Source organism: Ostrinia furnacalis, unplaced genomic scaffold (assembly GCF_004193835.3).
Source record: "Ostrinia furnacalis isolate ACB-3 unplaced genomic scaffold, ASM419383v2 OfSCF2927, whole genome shotgun sequence".
In the NCBI taxonomy this organism is placed as follows: Eukaryota; Metazoa; Arthropoda; class Insecta; order Lepidoptera; family Crambidae; genus Ostrinia; species Ostrinia furnacalis.
In genome coordinates, this window is record NW_021133166.1 from 13,402 (window position 1) to 34,992 (window position 21,591).

The window sequence follows — 21,591 nt, forward strand, 5'->3', positions numbered from 1 at the left end:
ACTGTACTATACGATAAACATGTCAGTCAATTTGACAACCTTTGTCGGAAACATTATTCAATGAAAATATTGTCCGAACCCTTAGTATTTCTCTTCGACAAATACTTTAACACATTGTAAACCACTTTTCTTTGACGACTATAAAAAGATTTTAGCAATTTAATTCACGAAATCAATTGCGCACATTTAAAATAAAGTTTGTTTACACTTTGACAGCAATAGACTGACATACAAGGTGACATGTCAATGAAGTTTTCAGTTACTGTTGCCATTAAAAGAAATTAGTACCATTAGTTTTCCGCAACATGGCGAGGGTTTTTATGTTCCTGGTCAGGCTATAAAACTTGGTAGGGGATCGGTAAACTAAAAGAGGAAGATTTTCAATTTTAAAACTTTTTAATCGGTCAACGAAACCGCCGAAGTTCTCAAGTAATAAACGACACGCTAAAGGAATGTGGCCAGCAACATCAGCCTACAGCTCACGTCTCGTATTAAAATAGTTTTTAACGACCAAACAGTTGCATATTAAAAGCACTATGTAAATATCGATCCTCATAAGCAAAAGCGGCACGTCCTGTAGGATATCCTCGGTCGGTTAGTTCGCTTCCGCGCCGCGTGGAACGCGCACGTTTTCGTCCCGGGAAAAATGTACGGTCCAACAAAAAGATCGTGGTGATTGCAACTCTATTGTGTGTGCACTAAGCTGAATGTGTGATTAAAAAAGAAAAACTTTTCGCGCCTTTTGGTGACAGTTTTTTGTTTTAGTGATTAGTGGGAAAGACTTGCAAAGATGTATGTGGATAAAGTATTTTAGTATTTTTTTTAAGTTTGGCTTCTTACCTTTTATTTGTATATCATTTTAGGCAATATCTTCAGTGCTTTTCATGAAATTATGCAATTTTGAAATAGGGTTAGATTAGTGTTTCTACCATAATGTAATTAATTTAGTAAATAAGAACAGTTAGTTCGATGTCTTCTCTGAGCTTACGTCTCAAACACAGATCATGCCCAATGGTATTATCGGTGGACTTTGTAGTCTCAAATAAAGTTTTGTTTTTAACTTCTAAACGTAAAGTGAGACGGCGCGTGCAGTCAATTCACTTAATGGAACGACTATCGTCCATCGCCCATTTGCAACAAAAGGGGGCTGCCAAGGCACTCCTGTCTTTAAGGAAACTTTACACTTGCTTTAAAAATCGTTCGTATTTTGTATTCGCCACGATAACGACAAACTCCAAAATCACTATACCGGCCCATTTAGCTTCTTATTATGAGCATGTGTGTAAAAGTCTTCTTACTAATACATCCTAAAATCCAAAGTTGTACAAGGAACTGGTTTTACTGGTATGATAATACTAACACAACCCCGTAAAACTAAGTTAAACTCCAAACTCGCATAAATCCTCCTTGGCTAATTGGACCGTATGTGTAGCTCTTGGCACTGAGGTAATATTAATTCCGCTATACATATACAGGCACCCTTTTATCCACAACTTCTTACATCTCAAGTTCTAATTAAGTTTACCTAAGTAAACCGAGCTCGGGCGCCCACAGATAATAAATTAGAAAAGCGCAGCTCGAGACTGCACGGTATTGTAGGTAGGTACGAGTAGGTAATGTTATGCGGGAACTTTACATTTGCAGTGGCCATTAATGTGCAGTAACATAAAGACACTTTTAAAACGTTTGTTTTTATTATGCCGTACTTTGCTAGTTAGTATTTTTTTATTTAAAAAATCTGTGTGGCTTTAGCTAGATATTTTTAACAAACGAAGCAACAAATAAGTTTCTGGATTGCATTCGCCCGAGTGTAGGTACTTTTTGTCACTGTTTGTGATGCTGCAGCTGTTACAACTGTACCTACATAAATGGAAATTATCTTTGATAGAGTTGCTCTTTCGCTTCCGAGTGAAGCATTGGTCCGATTAAAAAAGACGATGACAGAGAAAAGAGAGATGCCTTAGCCATGATAATGAGTTACTTCTTGAATCCTGAAACCTGTCTCAAGGATCAATAGCCATGCCAGAATCGAGGTGCCGTTTTGTAATACGGGCCGTACCTAGTTGCTTCTGGCTATCCATCCAACTTTTTTGTTTGCCTGCCTGTAACAATCTTGAGTGTTCACTGTTTACCGGTGTCGCACACGTCTCCCGAAATAGATCAAAGTCGTTGCGATCGCCATCGAGATTGGAGCGGACTCGGATGCGAGACATCCGGAGTTCCTTGTATTTGGGTCGCCAGGAGTTATAAGGAATTCGACGCGTGCGGCATTAGCACTTGATGATGTGAAGTGAGGACTTGTTTATGGATTTACTCGGTTATTATTACCATTTGCTCGGTCCCATAAAAGCTATTTGGACAAGAACAAGGACAACTTTAGGTGCAGTCTGAGGAGAGAACTTAATAATATTATTCGCATAATCGCATTGCATTTATAATTTAACTTTTTGATTTTATTACTGCAATTTAGCATTTACTTTGGTACTTACTCACTTAGGTAAGTAACATACCTACTTAGGTACCTATTTTTTATTTTGTACAAACATTACTTATTTACTTCCTTATACCTAATAATATTAGTTATGTAAGTAATAAATGTAGGTATTATCTTATGGCGGATTTACACTGCGCGGAAATTTGCCGAGTCAAGTCAAAAAAACAATGGGGTGGGGATGAAAATCTTTCATTTTTCATCCCTACCCCAGTTTTTTTTACTTGACTTGGCTAATTTCCGCGCAGTGTAAATGTGCCTTTAGATTAACTTCATTATTTTCTTATTAAACTTGTAATAAGTAACTTACCAATTTAGGTAGCTTCATTAAGCTCTAATCTACCAAAAACAACCCGCACACACAAAAATAATATTACACATTAAAAATCTCAAAAATAAAGAAAGAAAACAAAACTTAGAAACAAAATAATTGAAACAAATTAATAAAACAAAAACTAAAACCGGCCAAGTGCGAGTCGGGCTCGCGCACAAAGGGTTCCGTAGCAGCAACAGTTAAATCAACCTATCTCAAAAACTATAAGAGATACTTTGATCAAACCAAAAATCGTTGAAAGAGTTAATTAGCATGCATCACCTCTATTTTTTTTAGAATTTTATACCCCGTAGTTATAAAAATAGAGGGGGGGGGACATACTTTTTACGACTTTGAGAGCTGATATCTCAAAAACCGTTCACTTTAAGAAAAATGTTTTTTAGAAAACTTTATATCATTTTAAAAGACCTTTCCATTGATACCCCACACGGGTATGTACATCGAAAAAAAATTTTCATCCCTCAGTTACATGTATGGGGGGCCCCACCCCCAATTCTTTTTTTTACTATTTAGTGTCATAATTTTGTAGCGGTTCATACAACACATATTCCCATCAAATTTCATCACTGTAGTACTTATAGTTTCCGAGTAAATCGGCTGTGACAGACGGACAGACGGACAGACGGACAGACGGACAGACGGACAGGACGAAACTATAAGGGTTCCGTTTTTGCCATTTTGGCTACGGAACCCTAAAAAAGATGGCTGAACCGCCTCATCCGGTGGCGTTTACCGATGCGTTCAGTGGCGAGTTATTTTCAAAGCACTAAATCAATGCGGTTCGTTTGGTCCGATGACTAATCTGTAAACTGAATTGTTGATCACATTATTGATATTTTCGAAGCTAAGTCATTCATCAATAAGGATTTTTAAGCAGACGGGGCTTTAAAGCTCAGTAATAGTATAAAATGTTCTTGGTCCATATGAAAGAATCACTAGGATTACTCGTACTCACATTTACTGTTACCTACTTAGGTAGTAGTTTCTTATGCAAAAGCTTTGCCTCTTGTATTTTCAAAATAGTCACATTAAAAAAAATGTTTTTGAAGTTCTCCGAGAAAACTTAGAAGCATACATTGTTCATTAAAAATAAATAATAACAACATGCTAAATATAATTATGACTATGTATAGCCTGACCAGGAACATAAAAACCCTGGCATAGAGGCGCGTCAATTGCATTTGATAGTGCAACACTGAGTACAGTCGTACCTGTGTTAAATTAATAGGCTAACTTTATGTATCAGGATTCAGGATTACCGGCTTATTTGATATTTTCATAAATTAACGAAAAAATATTAGGTACTATAGGTAACCTGATTTAAATAAATTAAATGAAACCATCAATCGAGCTAGAAGGATTTATTTTATTATTCATCAATAATCAAATTCAGAACTTGAATATTCAACTGCAATGTCTGCTCATGAACGCTTCAAACTCGGTACTTCTTTCCCAATTCCATAAAATTCAACACTTAGAAAGTGACAAAAAAAATAAAATAGGTAGTTGAAACAAACCACAGCTAATTTTCATAGTGGACTGTACTATACGATAAACATGTCAGTCAATTTGACAACCTTTGTCGGAAACATTATTCAATGAAAATATTGTCCGAACCCTTAGTATTTCTCTTCGACAAATATTTTAACACATTGTGAACCACTTTTCTTTCACGACTATAAAAAGATTTTAGCTTTTTAATTCACAAAATCAATTGCGCACACTTAAAATAAAGTTTGTTTACACTTTGACAGCAATAGACTGACATGCAAGGTTACATCAATGAATTTTTCAGTTACTGTTGCCATTAAAAGAAATTAGTACCATTAGTTTTCCGCAACATGGCGAGGGTTTTTATGTTCCTGGTCAGGCTATAGAACCCATTTCATTAATTAGCTCCATAACTCTATGAGTAACACAGATGTCACAAAATTAAGCACTGTTAACTACTGGTGTTACAAGGAAGTTGGTTGGCCAACAGTTTAATTATACAGCGCTTGGTAATGAACCGAGTCGAGTTAACTCGCACGCGCTATTACACTTGACCGCAACATGCGCTAGTCATTTCATGACCGGCGCTTTCATGTCGGTTTCATAGTAAATTTATTGTTTCTTATTATAATAATTATATCAGTGCTAAATGAAAGAAAGCTTAAACTATGAACGTAAGGAATTAAAGGACAAAGTTAATTTACTTCGATTTGAACTTACTACTTACGCGTAGGTATGACGAAACGAAAATGTTTAATGGAAATTTTTACTTGGTTCTCTTTGTGTTTTTTGAAACAAAATTTCAGATTTTTAGTGTTTTTGAATCACTATCACTGTTTGTGTACCTATCGAGATTGTTGTAATCCATTACTGTGTTGTATATTTTAGTGTGATACTTTATGTCAATAAAGGATAATTATATTTATTTATTTTAAATTCATACTGTGATATGCAACCACAGTATGAACAAAAAGTCTCAATGCACCTACTGGACCACTGTAGCATGTCTCTTGTTTTTTAGCTGCTCCCTCAGCAAGTGCTAACTATTGCTTATTTTTCCTCGCCCGTCTAAGTGTTACCCGATTTAGAAGCTCCGCTCCCGTCCCCTCGTGTCGTGAGTCAAGCAAATTACGGCTTTTGTGATTAATGCGTGCTATTCCTGGATAGATCCTTTGCCCATTGCTTTACCTTTCTTTGTTCCGAAACGGTTATTATAATAGATATGGTGTAACGCTATAATGCATGACGCGTTAGCAACTTACGTTTCGTGTAGCGTCTAAATAATCGTGAATTGCGTAAATTTACAAAGCCGAAACCTTTTAACAGCTGTTATGTATAGGGGCATAATGTTGTTTAAGAATGGTCAAAGGGTTTAGTTAAACCATACATGAATTCGAATTGCTTTTAATTTGACGGATAGATAAAGCGCCCCAAATTATTGACTGTAAACACTTTATAAGCTAAAAAAATACATAAAATACACAAAAAATGCCAAAAAATAATAAAAAAATATACTTTTTGAAAAAAATCTGCGTAAAAATTCGTGTTTTTTTGGTTATTTGATGAATTTCTCCAAAAAATGCCCCTATAACCGGTAGTTTTTATTACTTTGTATTATTCTCTATCGTATTACCTTCGTAAAACGAAAAATCGCATGTCTCTATCCCTATCACAACGTTTGCAATGATCGTTTGAACTAAGCCTCTCCGGGCGCGCCATTCAACGCTTCGTTAACAACAAAACTGAAAATGGCTCTAGATTTGTAATTTTGATAAAGACAAGTTAGATTTCAAATAAAAACAAAAGATTTCGAATTAAAATAAGCATTTTAGTTAAAATTAAAATTGTCTCTACCTGTAGCGGAGAATAATGTTGTGGCAGGCCTTAGTTCAAACGATCATAGCAAATGTTGTGATAGGGATAGAGACATGCGATTTTTGGTTTTACAAAGATAATACGATAGAAAATAATACAAAGTAATAAAAACCACCTGTTATGGGGGCATTTTTTTGAGAAATTTATAAAATAACCAAAAAAACACGAATTTTTAAGCAGATTTTTTTCAAAAAGTATCATTTTTTATTATTTTTTGGCATTTTTTGTGTATTTTATGTATTTTTTTAGTATCGCCTGTTATTTAGCATTATTACTGTTTTTATTTTATCAGGATATACCGCTTAGTTTAAAAGTTATTACGTTTTCTTTACAATAAGTAATTTGAAGAAAAAAAATTCTATAAAAAATTAAAAAAAAATCTCAAAAATTTTTTGACCTCTTTTTTGTCGATAAAAATAGGTCTAGTTTCATCTATTTTCATATGTACACTTTAACGTGACTCACACTGTATAATAGCGAAGCGTCTGGGACAGTGACTAGATTTCCAAATAAAGTGAAATCGGTCAGTGAACTCAGGTAGTAAAGTAACTTGTGTTTAATGCCCCGGAAACCATGTCTGTGTGTGATGAGGATTATAGCCTGTAAACTGAGCTAGCGTCGATGATTCACCCTCCAAATTCTGAGACGTGAAGCCAACGGAATGCTGTTGTATAATCGTATACTATGACAATCTATAATGTTTAATATCACTTATTTTATTTGATGAATTAAATTACACCATTAATACCTTCAATACCCCTATAAAAATTTAATAATGCTCCTACATAATCAAGTCAGTGTATATTGGATTCAAATTTAATAATGCAACGTATCGTTGTGAAATAAAATTCCATGAGTTCATTTGTGGTAAAATTTCATAACAGCATTGAAGCAGGTGTTAATAACTTTCTCACTATTATACAAAGACGTGCTCAAAGAAAAGTAATTTGCTTTAGGCATAATAATTTGCCTTACAGACAGCTAATGAACAATATTGAAAAAGTTATGGCCGTGTCATTCCTAAAGTCCAGTGCTTCTGTCTGGTGTGTGGACCAACCAAGGGTGGACATAATCCGCATGGGGCGAATCACTGCTTGTTTCAATTACAAATATTGCTAGTTAAGCCCCTCATGCAACGTGCCCGATTGTCTAGAGCCAATCCCTATACCCCGATCAAATTGAAAGCACGATATTTCAAATTGTTTGCGTTGCCGACGTGGTACTTTGGGCTGTATTGATTACTGTGGATTAATAAATTGAATTGACGAAGTGCATAATTGGTCAGATTTGTGCACCTGCGGTTACTAATAAACTGACACTACCTCGAAAACTACATTAAATTTAATTCTAAGTTTAGTTACAATTTGATTATTTTTTAGACCAAGCAAACAAACTTAAATATGTAGGTATATTAGTATTCTACGAGTTTAATCGAGATTCATATTTTGATTAGTTTAGATGGTTGAATTTTATTTCTAAACAGCTTTAAATAATATTCTTCGACAGTTAATAGTTAGTGGTGTCGAATCTAATCCTGCAACGCGATACGTGTTGTAGCAACATGCGGTTAGCTTAGCTTTGATATTTGTCACTCATGGACAGAAGTATTGCAACCAGTAAGCCGGCAAGCCTTGCGGTTTGTATTTGCCTTCTTGTTTCATAATACTGCGGTTTGATTGCAGTCAGCCTTTAAAATGTGCAAACAAAAACAGTTTTGAAAGAGACTGAGAATGTACTTTTTTTAAGAAATATGTACAATATGGTTTAATTTAATTTTCATAAAAAAGGTCTTTGTCCGTTACTTAATAGTGTTTGTTGATTGTTTCAGGTCCGCGCCATGGAGCAACGGCTGTGTGAGTGGCCAGCGGGCGCTGAGGGCGCGCCTAGGGCCATCTCGCGGCTAGAGGGCCAGATTGAAGAACAGGTTTGTAATAAGGTAGCATACTTGATTAATGTGACATAACTAGTCCGCTTGATTTAAGGCATATTTTTAATTTTGTTTTAATGCAACTTAATGCTTTGGTTTTAAAATAATCGTAGAGATATTTTTTTAAATAAAATTAAGATAATATGAACGTATTACTTTTAGGACGTCACTTCCGGAGTTTGATAGACGTCACTACTACTGTCAAACTTTTGTTGTGACGTGCGATTACGATCAATGTTTTTGAAGATGTTTTTTGTAAAATTAAATGATTTCTGACTGAATATGGCAAAAAAATCGATGCGAAATGCAAATATGCAGAACAATTTACTTATCTACAACTCTTTCTGATAGATATGATCAAAAATATGTGGATTTATTTTGTTAGAAAGTAAAGCGTCTATTTAACTCAAAATGAAGGTAATTTGTGAATAAAAACTATTGTTTAGCTGTAACCTACTTAATTGGGTATTTGTGACATCTTATTATGTAGTTTTTGATTTTAAGACATGCCTATTCTTGTGATAATCCATTCAAAAAAGTATTTTTAGTTGGATTTTATTGGAATCATTTATGCTCGCCTTAATCAACTAGCTTCAATCCATAATACTTATCCTTGTGTATATCGCACGTTGTAATAATTATATTACTTAAAGAATTGCTAAAAGCTGGACACTACATTTCTCTGTTTTTAAAATTTTAAAAATGTATTCCAGAAACAACTAAGACTCCAAGACGCGAAGCAGGTAGAAGCGAAAGCGGCCCGAATCAAAGAGTGGGTGACGAACAAACTCCGGGAGTTGGAGCAGCAGAACCAGCTCCTCCGGGAACAGAACGACCGCTGCAACCAGCAATTAGAACTGTTAAGGAACCACATAGCAGCTCAGGGAAGCAGGAATTGTGCTGTAAGTAATAAACATCTCTATTATAATTACTATTGTACACAAAAACTAATGAAAATAAAGATTAAATGAATTTAATTACATACTTAGTATTAAATTAGACATTTTAACTTATTAAATGTAATCAATTTAATAATGTTTAATACAACCTACTAAAAGCAGAGTTCATATTCAGACATTTAACTAATAAAGTTAACTGGTGATGGCTAGTATTGCCCCATTAAATAGTCAACCCTTAAGCAACTTAATACATAAAAATTTTAAAATTAAATAAACTAATAATTACAACAATAAAATGCCTAGTACAGACGACGGCACGTCAACGTAAACACTGTGGCGTCTTATTTAGTCGTAATAAATACGATTTTGTAACAAAAATGTATAGCCTGATGTGCTGTTGAATGTACATCAATAACATATTATATAACTTGCTTCTAATTACATAAGTCCCTATAACAGAAATTAACTCCTCAGTTTCTGCCAACTCGAGCGAGCCTATCCCTCGAAGTGAGGACTGAGGAGGGCTCGCCCCGATCCGCAGCAAGCCTCTTGGCATCAAATCGCAGGCGTTCAGAGAGCCTCGAAGGGCCCCAGGTAGCCTAGATGTCCTTAGGCGTAATGTTCGTGTGTTCAATTCTTTTGCTAACCTTGTTTCTGTTAATCTATGTGTTGCAAGAGCGGACAGCAAATGTAAAAATCTTTGTAGAAAAAGTCATATGGTTAAAGCATTTAAAAGCACTGTAAAAGTTTTCAAAGTATAAATGATAACTTTTCGATTCTGCTGCCAGCTCTAAAGGAAAATCACTTATTATTACGAATTTTCTAGTTTTTCACAGCCTATTTGGTAGCAGGGTAAACCGACAGTTATTGGGCGCTGCCAATCATTGGACAAAACGCCCTTTGAATGTCCATAAAATGAATGAATACTTATTCCTTCAAACGCAAATTACAACTTAACACCCTCTTAACTCCATCAGTCGGAATCTCTTAGTTGTTGAAATAGAAATCCTATTTTTAATTCAATAAATAACTGTCCAATAACTCCTTTAAGTGTCCAATGATTGGCAGTTTACCCTATTTTAAACTTATTCAAATCTAGTTCTTTGGTTTTGTATTCTTTAAAATGACTTTATTTATGTGTTTTATATTATTCTTTTGGAGCACAAGTTAACTGTTATGTTAATTAATATTAATTTGAAACTCTTCCTTAGCTTTAAATAGGAAAATATTAATCTCTAACATTAGACACTTAACCCGTAGAGTGCACGCCATCACGAATGCCTTTAATTTGTCCTAAAACTCCTACAGAAACATAATATTTTCAATAAACAATCTATGTAACCACTAGCCTTTCTGCCCTGTATTACCTCCTACATTTTGAATTTTTCTTCTTAGACTAGAGTTGGTTGTTTGTTTAACTTTAACAATTAGATGGTATACACCAGATCTTATTAAATACTTTAGGTAAAATTTCCATTAAGATTGAGTTATTGCAAAACAATTTTGTCAAAATGACAGGGGATTAATGTAACTTGCACTAATTTATAGTTCTTGCTAGAGACTTCACCTAAAAGACGGGATTATTCGTGTCTACAGTGACGGATCAGCTTTTAACTTACCCTACCTTCTCTTTGCCAGCTTCCAATCAACTCATCGGAGCCCCACTACAGTACGCCAGTGAGGCACAGGCGGAACCTTTCCATCGGTACTACCAACCTAGCCACCACCGTCAGCACTGCCAACCAAACGGCCTTGAACACCATGAATAGAACTATGGATGAGAGGACCACTGCCAGTCTACTGGCCGATGATTTAGCGGTAAGTTATAACAATGATATATTTAGTAAAGTACTCTGCCCATTAATTTGTGCCAGTCTCCTTCTGCAACTCCAAAAAGTTCAGATAAACAGTTTTGGGGTGATAAAATACAAGTGTATGGAAAATTGCATGCTGTTAAAATTTTTCAAAATAAAACATGAAGTTACTTTATAATGCAAAGTATAATCTATGTGGTACATTTATAGAACAAAGAAACGTTTATATCCTCTAATTAATAACACCTAATAGGCTTTCATCAATTTAAATCTTCTTGCATAAGACTTACAAATGTATAGTGTAACAACAGAACATCGAGCTGACTCTAACAAATAGTCGGTCCTAAAAAATCTCTCATAAATAGAAACGAAAAACTATTTTTATCGGCAGGTTCTTTACAATACATGATTATAAAAGTCCCCAAAATATTAATCACGCAATATTTTAAATTATTTGTTCCAAATTTCCAATACCTCCACCCCCTTAGCACGTCGTCTGCAGACATATTTCCATGTCCTCCCCCCTCTTTAGTGAGCGTGACGTAATTTTTGGATGACCCTTGAGCCGTTTGAGTCGCTGACACGCGCAGCTTTTGGGAAATAAATACCCCATGAGATATAAAGATGGGAAACGATGTGTTTTATTATGATTGTAAGTGTACCATTTATAGACGCGTTCTTTTGACCTATTTAGACAAATGAGAACCATATTAATTTGTATTTAATTATCTGCATAAACTATACTAATATTCCTAATTAATTAAGGTTTGTGCCTGGTATCCTTCCGTTTGGCCAAATTACTTTTCGCCAAATTTCACTTCGCAAACAACTTATCGCCAAAGTTTCATTTCCCAAATGAACTTTTAGCAACTGTACTTTTCGCAACTAATTCATTTGGTCAAATTATCATTTGGCAAAATTTTACTTGGCAAATGTTTATATAGCAAATGTTTTATTTTGCCAAATATTATATCCCAAATAATTTGTTTGGTCAAATTGACACTTCACATACTTACCCACCGTTACCCACAAATCAAAGCATAAGGCAGATGATCAAGGTTATTACAAGAATTTTATGTAAAACAAAGAGATTGCAGAAAATAGTATGCTTGCAGAAAGTAGGTATCGCAGAAAATAGTAGGTTAGGTTAGGTTAGAACAGTGACCCTTTTAACGCGCGAAGGCGAGCGAAGCGTGCCGCGGCAGCGGCCGCCAAACGCTAGAATCACCTCTATTGTTTAATGAATCATTTGGGAATTTCGATAAAAAGAATGAAATATGAAAATTAATTTAGAACAAATTTTATATTATCTACCCACTAAACAAAATAATAACCACAAGCTAATTTGTAGTCCATTCTATGCGACAATCATATTATTTTGTAAATAGTTTATCGTGAAATATTTTTGCCAAATGACACATTTGGCAAAACAAACTTTGCCAAACAATAATTTGCTAAACATTAATATGCCAAAAACGACATTTGCGAATTAAAAGTTTGCAATAAGTTGGTTTTGCCAAATGAGAATTTGCCAAATGAAAATTTGCGAAACGTTGTTTGCGATGTGATAATTTGGGAAACGTTTTTTGGCCAAACATTAGTAATCCTTTGTGCCTTCTTCTTTGCGTCTTTTGGGACTGAGATTTCCTCGTAATTCATGTAATGTGCACATTGACTTTATGCTGCTTAATAAAAGCTGGGTACCAACAGGTTTTATTACGAAACTATGTATTCGTTTCGCTCGTAAATCAGGCACCAAAATGTCAGCGGCATTGTTAGTGAAAGAAGTCGTTTGTCTGACTGTTCAAAATGGCAATGCTTCGTGCTTTTTACGTACTATAGCTAATTTAGTTATTCTTCTTTTTTTCAGACGGCAGTAGAAAATTTAGTCGTGCTTCCAACGACGCCGAATACATCTACAGACGGCGACACAACCCATGACTATGCAGAGATATACACGCCAAGTAGAGGTAAGTTTATTGTTTTCACAAAGTTTCAAATTCAAAATACGACGACAATCGCTGACGTCACGTAGAAGTACCTAGGAATCTGTCATCAGAAAGCCTTTCTTCAGCTTAAATCATTGATTATGAATTGATCTATTGTAAGATCTAGCTACGACATCTACTATTCCGATCTAGTTGTCGATTTTATCAATTTAAAAGTAATGTTACCATCCATTAAACTTAGTAAGAAGAACTCAAAGAACTGTTACCATCATCATCATCAGGTCATTTACTTAGTCTCTACTAAGCTACTGTATGATCACAACCTTTTTGCATTTTTGTCTCTTACGGCCGAATACTGAAACGCCATTTAAATATTTGACGGCTTCTCAAATAGTTAAGCAGCTCCTAAACTTACATTTCGCATACTCAAAACAATATCTGAGCAGTTCTCAATTTATAAGCATCTCTCAAATTAAGTTGCACTCAAACGCCACTTAAATGAATTTTCGCATACTGAAACGCCATTCAACGCTAAGCATTACTCAAACAACTGTCAAATCGTCTTAAGCAGCTGTTAAATTTGAGAGTGCTTGCGCGGTATCTTAAATCCTATTCTTATACCTAAATCGACCTAAATAGTGGTAAATAATGTGTGTCATCGTTATCATTTCTTTCCAGCCTCGAGAAAATACCTAGATCTAATCGCTGGAACGCAATAAGGCTGAACGCTATTGAAAAATATTATTATAATGACATGCAATTCCGAGCGAGGTTCCGCGTCTCTAAAGAAACGGTGTTGTTTCTGGATTCATAATTTGGAAGCTCTTTGAAACCCCTCACCAAACGCCGTACAACCAGTGGACCAAATACTTATTATAACCCTACTGTTCTACGCAACGGGAAGTTATGAACGTGTACTAGGTGATATCTTCCACATCTTAGTAATTTGTGCAATACAAAGTGCTTATAATCTTTAAAAAAATCTTTTTATTGCTGTATTTAACCTTCCTTTCGTATACTAATTTATGCGTCAGTGTCAAGTCTGCGATTTTTATTCTTTGAAATTTTCGTAAAATGGCTGCCGCCGCGGTGACGCCTTGTAATTAACAAATTAAAATTAAATTAGTGTTTTAAAGTGCATAAATGTACAACTTAATGGTAAAAAGTCATTCCTTGATTTTCACTTAATATGTATCTGGAATTATTTGAACAGTATTTTGGTCTATAGGATGGCATTTTTCAAAAAACAAAACTGCACTCAAGCGTGTTGTCACAGCAACCGCTGAGCACATACTAATTGAATTTCGGTCCATGGACCTGTTTGCGTGCCAGAAACAGTCTAGTTGACATGTCTTCTCTAGTACGTAGTACATTATAACTCAATGTTCCAAGCAAGAGTTGTTGATTTGTCAATTTGATGCTCTGTCAACAATGATAAATGTCAATTGAGGTTACGTTTCGGTCCACGATCGCCACTTAATAGATTTCAACAATAAAAAGTATCACCTTTAAAATCATTTTTTTAATTAAATAAAAATGCAAGCATAAATTTTTTTATATGATAAAACGAGATTTATATATAATAGAAACTAAAAATAAACTGTTCTATGTTAAGTTGATGGAGTATATTTCCATAAAAGACAATACATAACCAAACGATGCTGCGTGTAATGGATAAAAAACGTAAAGTTATCATTTGTGTAAATGAAAACATACTTTTTTTGGTAAATGTTGCCATTATGTAAACATTTGAGAGCTGCTTAGCTGATCACGGCTTCAAATCCGTTGAGTGGCGTTTGAGAATACCATTTAAAATTGAAGGATACTTAAATTTAGGAGCCCGTCAGCTGAGTGACAGATTTGAGTAGTGTTTCAGTATTCGGCCGTTAGTCGCCTTTTATGACATCCACCAGAAGAGTGGGAGTGGTTCTATTTTAAACCGTCAAGATCATATTTATCATTCGAATTCTTTTATTAGTATGTAGGCCCTTTTCAGGGCACCTAAACACCTCCCAATATAGCCTATCATTACTTCTGCTGCATACATGTGCTGAGAGAAAAAGTGACGGAATAAACCCACCACTCTTTCTATCATTATGTTATTCCGTACCCACAGAACGAACGCCAGCCTGGCAAGGGGCAGTGAACGTGGTGGTGCAAGGCAACAGTCGCGGAGGCTCCTCCACCGGGGACAGCTCGGCCTCCGAGCAGCCGCGCCCGCCCACGCCGCCGCTGCACCGCTTCCCCAGCTGGGAGGCCAAGATCTACCAGGTACGGTGCTACAGCCGTCAACAGAAAGCGAATATGTGCTCTTTATCCTTGACAATAAAAAGCAAAATCGTCCACGCTAAATGCCCCCACATGCCGCAGATCGTCAATTGTTTTTACCATCTGAAGAAGTCACTAACCAGAATAGGTGTTCTTTTTCCTTGGCAATAAAGTGTAATCTTGCTCGTTAAAAACGGCGCTGCTCCAGCCAACGCCGCACCGCAGGATCGTCAATTGTTTCTAGCAACCGATGATCGCTTATGGAATAGTTGCTCTTTCTTCTTGGCGATAAAGTGCGAACTTGCTCGCTCTAGGGCAGCGTCCCCTAGGTTCTTAAGATATCAGGTACCTACTACCTATGCTTCAACGAACGCCGCAGGATCGTCAATTGTTAATAGTTACAGAAGTCACTTAAGGAATAGTTGCTCTTTCTTCTTGGCAATAAAGTGCGAACTTGCTCGTCCTTTTATGCTGCTGCTGCATAGATTCTCTAGCAGGGAGACCAAACCATGTTAGATCGTCAATTGTCACTAGCAATACAAGAAGTCGCTTAAGGAATAGCTGCTCTTTTTTTTGGCGATAAAGTGCAAACTTGCTCGTCCTTCTATGCTGCTGCTGCATAGATTCTCTAGCAGGGAGGCCAAAACATATCAGTTCGTCAATTGTCACTAGCAATACAAGAAGTCGCTTAAGGAACAGCAGCTCTTTCTGCTTGGCCATAAAGTGCAAACTCGCTCGCTCGTACACGCCAGCCTGGCAAGGGGCGGTGAACGTGGTGGTGCAAGGCAACAGTCGAGGAGGCTCCTCCACCGGGGACAGCTCGGCCTCCGAGCAGCCGCGCCCGCCCACGCCGCCGCTGCACCGCTTCCCCAGCTGGGAGGCCAAGATCTACCAGGTACGGTGCTACAGCCGTCAACAGAAAGCCAATAGGTGCTCTTTCACCTTGTCAATAAAGAGATAAATCGTCCACGCAAAATGCCCCCACATGCCGCAGATCGTCAATTGTTTCTACCATCTGAAGAAGTCACTAACCAGAATAGGTGTTCTTTTTCCTTGGCAATAAAGTGTAATCTTGTTCGTTCAAAACGCCGCCGCGTGCTCCAAACAACGCAGCAGGATCGTCAATTGTTTTTAGCTACATAAGTCACTTAAGGAATAGCTGCTCTTCCTTCTTGATGATAAGGTGCAAAATGGCTTCCCCTGCTGGGAAGCGAAGATGCCAGGTATGCTCCTGTGAGTTGGGATCGTCAATTGTTTCTTGGAACCGAAGATGTTACTTAAGGAATAGCAGCTCTTTCTTCTTGCCGATAAAGTGCGAACTTGCTTGTCCGTCCATGTTGCCGCTACATCGATTCTTTAGCTGGGAGACCAAACCATGTTAGATCGTCAATTGTCACTAGCAATACAAGAAGTCGCTTAAGGAATAGCTGCTCTTTTTTTTGGCGATAAAGTGCAAACTTGCTCGTTCGCCCATAGGTTCTCTAGATGGGTATATCAAGTCGTCAATTGTCACTAGCAATACAAGAAGTCGCTTAAGGAACAGTAGCTCTTTCGGCTTGGCAATAAGGTGCAAACTCGCTCGCTCGTACACGCCAGCCCGGCAAGGGGCAGTGAACGTGGTGGTGCAAGGCAACAGTCGCGGAGGCTCCTCCACCGGGGACAGCTCGGCCTCCGAGCAGCCGCGCCCGCCCACGCCGCCGCTGCACCGCTTCCCCAGCTGGGAGGCCAAGATCTACCAGGTACGGTTCTGCTATAGCCGTCAACAGAAGGCGAAGAAGTCACTCAAGGAATATCTGCTCTGTCTTCTTGGCAATAAAGTGCAAAATTGCTCGCCCACGCGCCGCTGCACCGCTTCCCCAGCTGGGAGGCCAAGATCTACCAGGTACGGTGCTACAGCCGTCAACAGAAAGCGAATATGTGCTCTTTATCCTTGACAATAAAGAGCAAAATCGCCCACGCAAAATGCTGCCGCATGCTCCAACGACCAACCAACGCCGCAGGATCGTCAATTGTTTCTACCATCTGAAGAAGTCACTAACCAGAATAGGTGTTCTTTTTCCTTGGCAATAAAGTGTAATCTTGCTCGTTCAAAACGCCGCTGCATGCTCCAGCCAACGCCGCACCGCAGGATCGTCAATTGTTTCTAGCAACCGATGACATCGCTTATGGAATATCTGCTCTTTCAGCTTGAAAATAAAGAGCAAAATCGTCCACGCAAAATGCCCCCTCATGCTCCAACCAACGCCGCAGCGTTGGTTTGCAATTGTTACTAGTAACATTAGTCACTTAAATAATAGCTGCTCTTTCTGCTTGGCAATAGAGTGCAAACTTGCTCGCTCAAAATGCTGCCGCATGCTCCATCAACCAACGCTGCGGGATCGTCAATTGTTTTTAGCAACAGAAGTCAATTAGGGAATAGCTGCTCTTTCTTCTTGGTGATAAGGTGCAAAATGGCTTCCCCCGCTGGGAAGCGAAGATGCCAGGTATGCTCCTGTGAGTTAGGATCGTCAATTGTTTCTTGGAACCGAAGATGTTACTTAAGGAATAGCAGCTCTTTCTTCTTGCCAATAAAGTGCCAACTCGCTCGTTCGCATAGGTTCTTTAGCTGGGAGGTTAAAACATATCAGATCGTCAATTTTATTGTCACTAGCAATATACGAAGGCACTTGAGAAACTAGCAGCTCTTTCTGCTTGGCAATAAAGTGCAAACTCGCTCGCTCGTACACGCCGGCCTGGCAAGAGACAGTGAACGTGGTGGTGCAAGGCAACAGTCGAGGAGGCTCCTCCACCGGGGACAGCTCGGCCTCCGAGCAGCCGCGCCCGCCCACGCCGCCGCTGCACCGCTTCCCCAGCTGGGAGGCCAAGATCTACCAGGTACGATGCTACAGCCGACAACAGAAAGCGAATAGGTGCCCTTTATCCTTGACAATAAAGAGCAAAATCGCCCACGCAAAATGCTGCCGCATGCTCCAACGGCCAACCAACGCCGCAGGATCGTCAATTGTTTTTACCATCTGAAGAAGTCACTAACCAGAATAGGTGTTCCTTTTCCTTGGCAATAAAGTGTAATCTTGCTCGTTCAAAACGCCGCTGCATGCTCCAAACGCCGCACCGCAGGATCGTCAATTGTTTCTAGAAACCGATGATATCGCTTAAGGAATAGCTGCTCTTTCTTCTTGGTAATAAAGTGTAATCTTGCTCGCTCAAAACGCCGCTGCATGCTCCAGCCAACGCCGCACCGCAGGATCGTCAATTGTTTCTAGCAACCGATGATCGCTTATGGAATAGTTGCTCTTTCTTCTTGGTAATAAAGTGTAATCTTGCTCGTTTAAAACGCCGCTGCTCCAGCCAACGCCGCACCGCAGGATCGTCAATTGTTTCTAGAAACCGATGATATCGCTTAAGGAATAGCTGCTCTTTCTACTTGGCAATAGAGTGCAAACTTGCTCGCTCAAAACGATTCCACATGCTCCGACCAAACGTTGTAGGATCGTCAATTGTTTTTAGCAACAGAAGTCAATTAGGGAATAGCTGCTCTTTCTTCTTGGTGATAAAGTGCGAACTTGCTCGCTCTAGACGCTGCCCCTAGGTCCTTAAGATATCAGGTACCTACTACCTATGCTTCAACGAACGCCGCAGGATCGTCAATTGTTATTAGTTACAGAAGTCACTTAAGGAATAATTGCTCTTTCTTCTTGGTGATAAGGTGCAAAATTGCTTCCCCCGCTGGGTGGTGAAGATGTATCAGGTATGTTCTAATCAACGCCGCAGGATTTGCGCAATTGTTTTTAGCAACAAAAGTCACTCAAGGAAATAGCGGCTCTTTCTTCTTGCCGATGGAGTGCAAACTTGCTCGTTCTGCTTGCTGGGTATCAGGTCGTCAATTGTCACTAGCAATAAAAAAAGTCGCTTAAGGAACAGTAGCTCTTTCTGCTTGGCAATAAGGTGCAAACTCGCTCGCTCGTACACGCCAGCGTGGCAAGGGGCGGTGAACGTGGTGGTGCAAGGCAACAGTCGCGGAGGCTCCTCCACCGGGGACAGCTCGGCCTCCGAGCAGCCGCGCCCGCCCACGCCGCCGCTGCACCGCTTCCCCAGCTGGGAGGCCAAGATCTACCAGGTACGGTGCTACAGCCGTCAACAGAAAGCGAATATGTGCTCTTTATCCTTGACAATAAAGAGCAAAATGCCGCCGCACACTCCAACCTACGCCGCAGGATCGTCAATTGTTTCTAGCAACAGAAGAAACAAAAGAAATAGTTGCTCTTTTTCCTTGGTAATAAAGGGCAAAATCGCCCGCTCAAAATGCCGCCGCAAGCTCCATCAACCAACTCCACAGGATCGTCAATTGTTTCTAGCAACCGATGATATCGCTTATGGAATAGTTGCTCTTTCTTCTTGGTAATAAAGTGTAACCTTGTTTGTTCAAAACGCCGCCGCGTGCTCCAAACAACGCAGCAGGATCGTCAATTGTTTTTAGCTACAGAAGTCACTTAAGGAATAGCTGCTCTTTCTTCTTGGTGATAAGGTGCAAAATTGCTTCCCCCGCTGGGTGGTGAAGATGTATCAGGTATGTTCTAATCAACGCCACAGGATCGTCAATTGTTTCTAGTAATTGAAGATGTTACTTAACAAATAGCGGCTCTTTCTTCTTGGCGATAAAGTGCGAACTTGCTTGTCCGTCCATATTGCCGTTACATAGATTCTTTAGCTGGGAGACCAAAACATATCAGATCGTCAATTGTTTCTAGTAACAGAAGTCACATAAACAAATAGCAGCTCTTTCATCTTAGCAATAAAGTGCAAACTCGCTCGCTCGCACACGCCAGCCTGGCAAGGGGCGGTGAACATGGTGGTGCAAGGCAACAGTCGAGGAGGCTCCTCCACCGGGGACAGCTCGGCCTCCGAGCAGCCGCGCCCGCCCACGCCGCCGCTGCACCGCTTCCCCAGCTGGGAGGCCAAGATCTACCAGGTACGATGCTACAGCCGACAACAGAAAGCGAATAGGTGCCCTTTATCCTTGACAATAAAGAGCAAAATCGCCCACGCAAAATGCTGCCGCATGCTCCAACGGCCAACCAACGCCGCAGGATCGTCAATTGTTTCTACCATCTGAAGAAGTCACTAACCAGAATAGGTGTTCTTTTTCCTTGGCAATAAAGTGTAATCTTGCTCGTTCAAAACGCCGCCGCGTGCTCCAAACAACGCCGCAGGATCGTCAATTGTTTTTAGCAACAGAAGTCACTTAAGGAATAGGTGCTTTTTCTGCTTGGCAATAAAGGGCAAACTTGCTCGCTCAAAACGCCGCCGCATGCACCAACGCTGCAGGATCGTCAATTGTTTTCAGCAACAGAAGAAATCACTAAAGAAATAGTTGCTCTTTCTTCTTTGTGATAAGGTGTAAACTTGCTCACTCCCCACGTTGCCGTTGTACACATTCTCCAGCTGGAAGGCCAAGATATACCAGGTGTATTAAGATTTAAGACACAGGATTAGTCTAGTGATTATCGTAACCTAAGAACAGCGCTCTTCAAAAACTACTCACTCCTCTAGGAGACCAGAATAGGACCAAGTAAGGCCACAGGATCTTCAATAGTCACTAGAAACAAAACCCACGTGAAATGTCGAGAACTCGACAGTTAAGAAACTACTCTTTTTACTTGATAAAAATGCAATCTTGCTAGCTATTGTTTTTTTTTTTGTCATCAATACCGTTGTGATGTCCAAATTTATAAATGTTCCTTTAATTTGTCCCCAGGTGGCAGACGACGGCCTCCAACAATCGGTGGAGGGCGAATTAAGCCCGCCGCCGTGCCCGCGGCCCATGCACGAGTCTACCAGCTACCAGGACATATCCGTCCCTGTATACGCCACTGTTAAAGGGGTAAGTTGATACTATTCATGATATAGGTCGCTCAACGATATTTGAGGCGAATACATACTACCCTACTTGATGGTATACGGATCTGAGACGTGGTCGCTTACTATGGGCCTCATAAGAAGGCTCAAGGTCACCCAAAGGGCGATGGAGCGTGCTATGCTCGGAGTTTCCCTGCGTGACCGAACATGCTTGGATGCTTTGGGAACATACTACCCAGTCAGAACACGCAAGATATCAGTGCGAGGCGTATACAAATACAAATCTTTGCATGTGTTGATCGCCTCAACTCTTGCTGTGCGACCTATAATTAAACTGATGCCACTGTATTTGGAGCTTTATGTACATGGAATAAAGTTTTAAATACGTTCTGAAATATAAATCTTTCCACATCATCATTTGAGTCCACTGCTACCAGGGCATATCCATTCCATTTCAACCGTCAAAGGGGTAACTTAACTCTTTCTGGTAGTGGCTAAACTATTGCTGTAGTTTGAACTTTTTATCAACATCATTAGATCATTAAAATTTTGTCTACACTGGAGAAGCAGGAAGACCCTCTGTAAAGACAATGCCGGAAATTGGCGTCTTTTTTTTTTCGCGCGGCCATCGACCAAACTTTGTTTTTTGATTACAAAATAGTGTAATAAATCAAACTTACTACGACA

The 21,591-nt window shown here is 39.0% G+C and overlaps 1 protein-coding gene across 1 annotated transcript in view; it reads left to right on the forward strand.

Annotated features, from left to right (window-relative positions):
- Positions 1–624: 624 nt before the first annotated feature.
- LOC114356792 (uncharacterized protein CG43867-like) overlaps positions 625–21,591 on the forward strand; it is a gene marked incomplete at its 3' end in the record, with an annotated part of 38,758 nt that continues 17,791 nt past the window's right edge. The window contains exons 1-11 of the mRNA XM_028310149.1: positions 625–792; positions 8,020–8,115; positions 8,832–9,020; positions 10,656–10,835; positions 12,702–12,801; positions 14,897–15,051; positions 15,773–15,948; positions 16,616–16,787; positions 17,752–17,957; positions 18,994–19,165; positions 20,804–20,929. Of these exons, the coding sequence (XP_028165950.1) occupies positions 8,029–8,115; positions 8,832–9,020; positions 10,656–10,835; positions 12,702–12,801; positions 14,897–15,051; positions 15,773–15,948; positions 16,616–16,787; positions 17,752–17,957; positions 18,994–19,165; positions 20,804–20,929 (1,563 nt within the window). The remainder of the gene's footprint in view (positions 793–8,019; positions 8,116–8,831; positions 9,021–10,655; positions 10,836–12,701; positions 12,802–14,896; positions 15,052–15,772; positions 15,949–16,615; positions 16,788–17,751; positions 17,958–18,993; positions 19,166–20,803; positions 20,930–21,591) is intronic.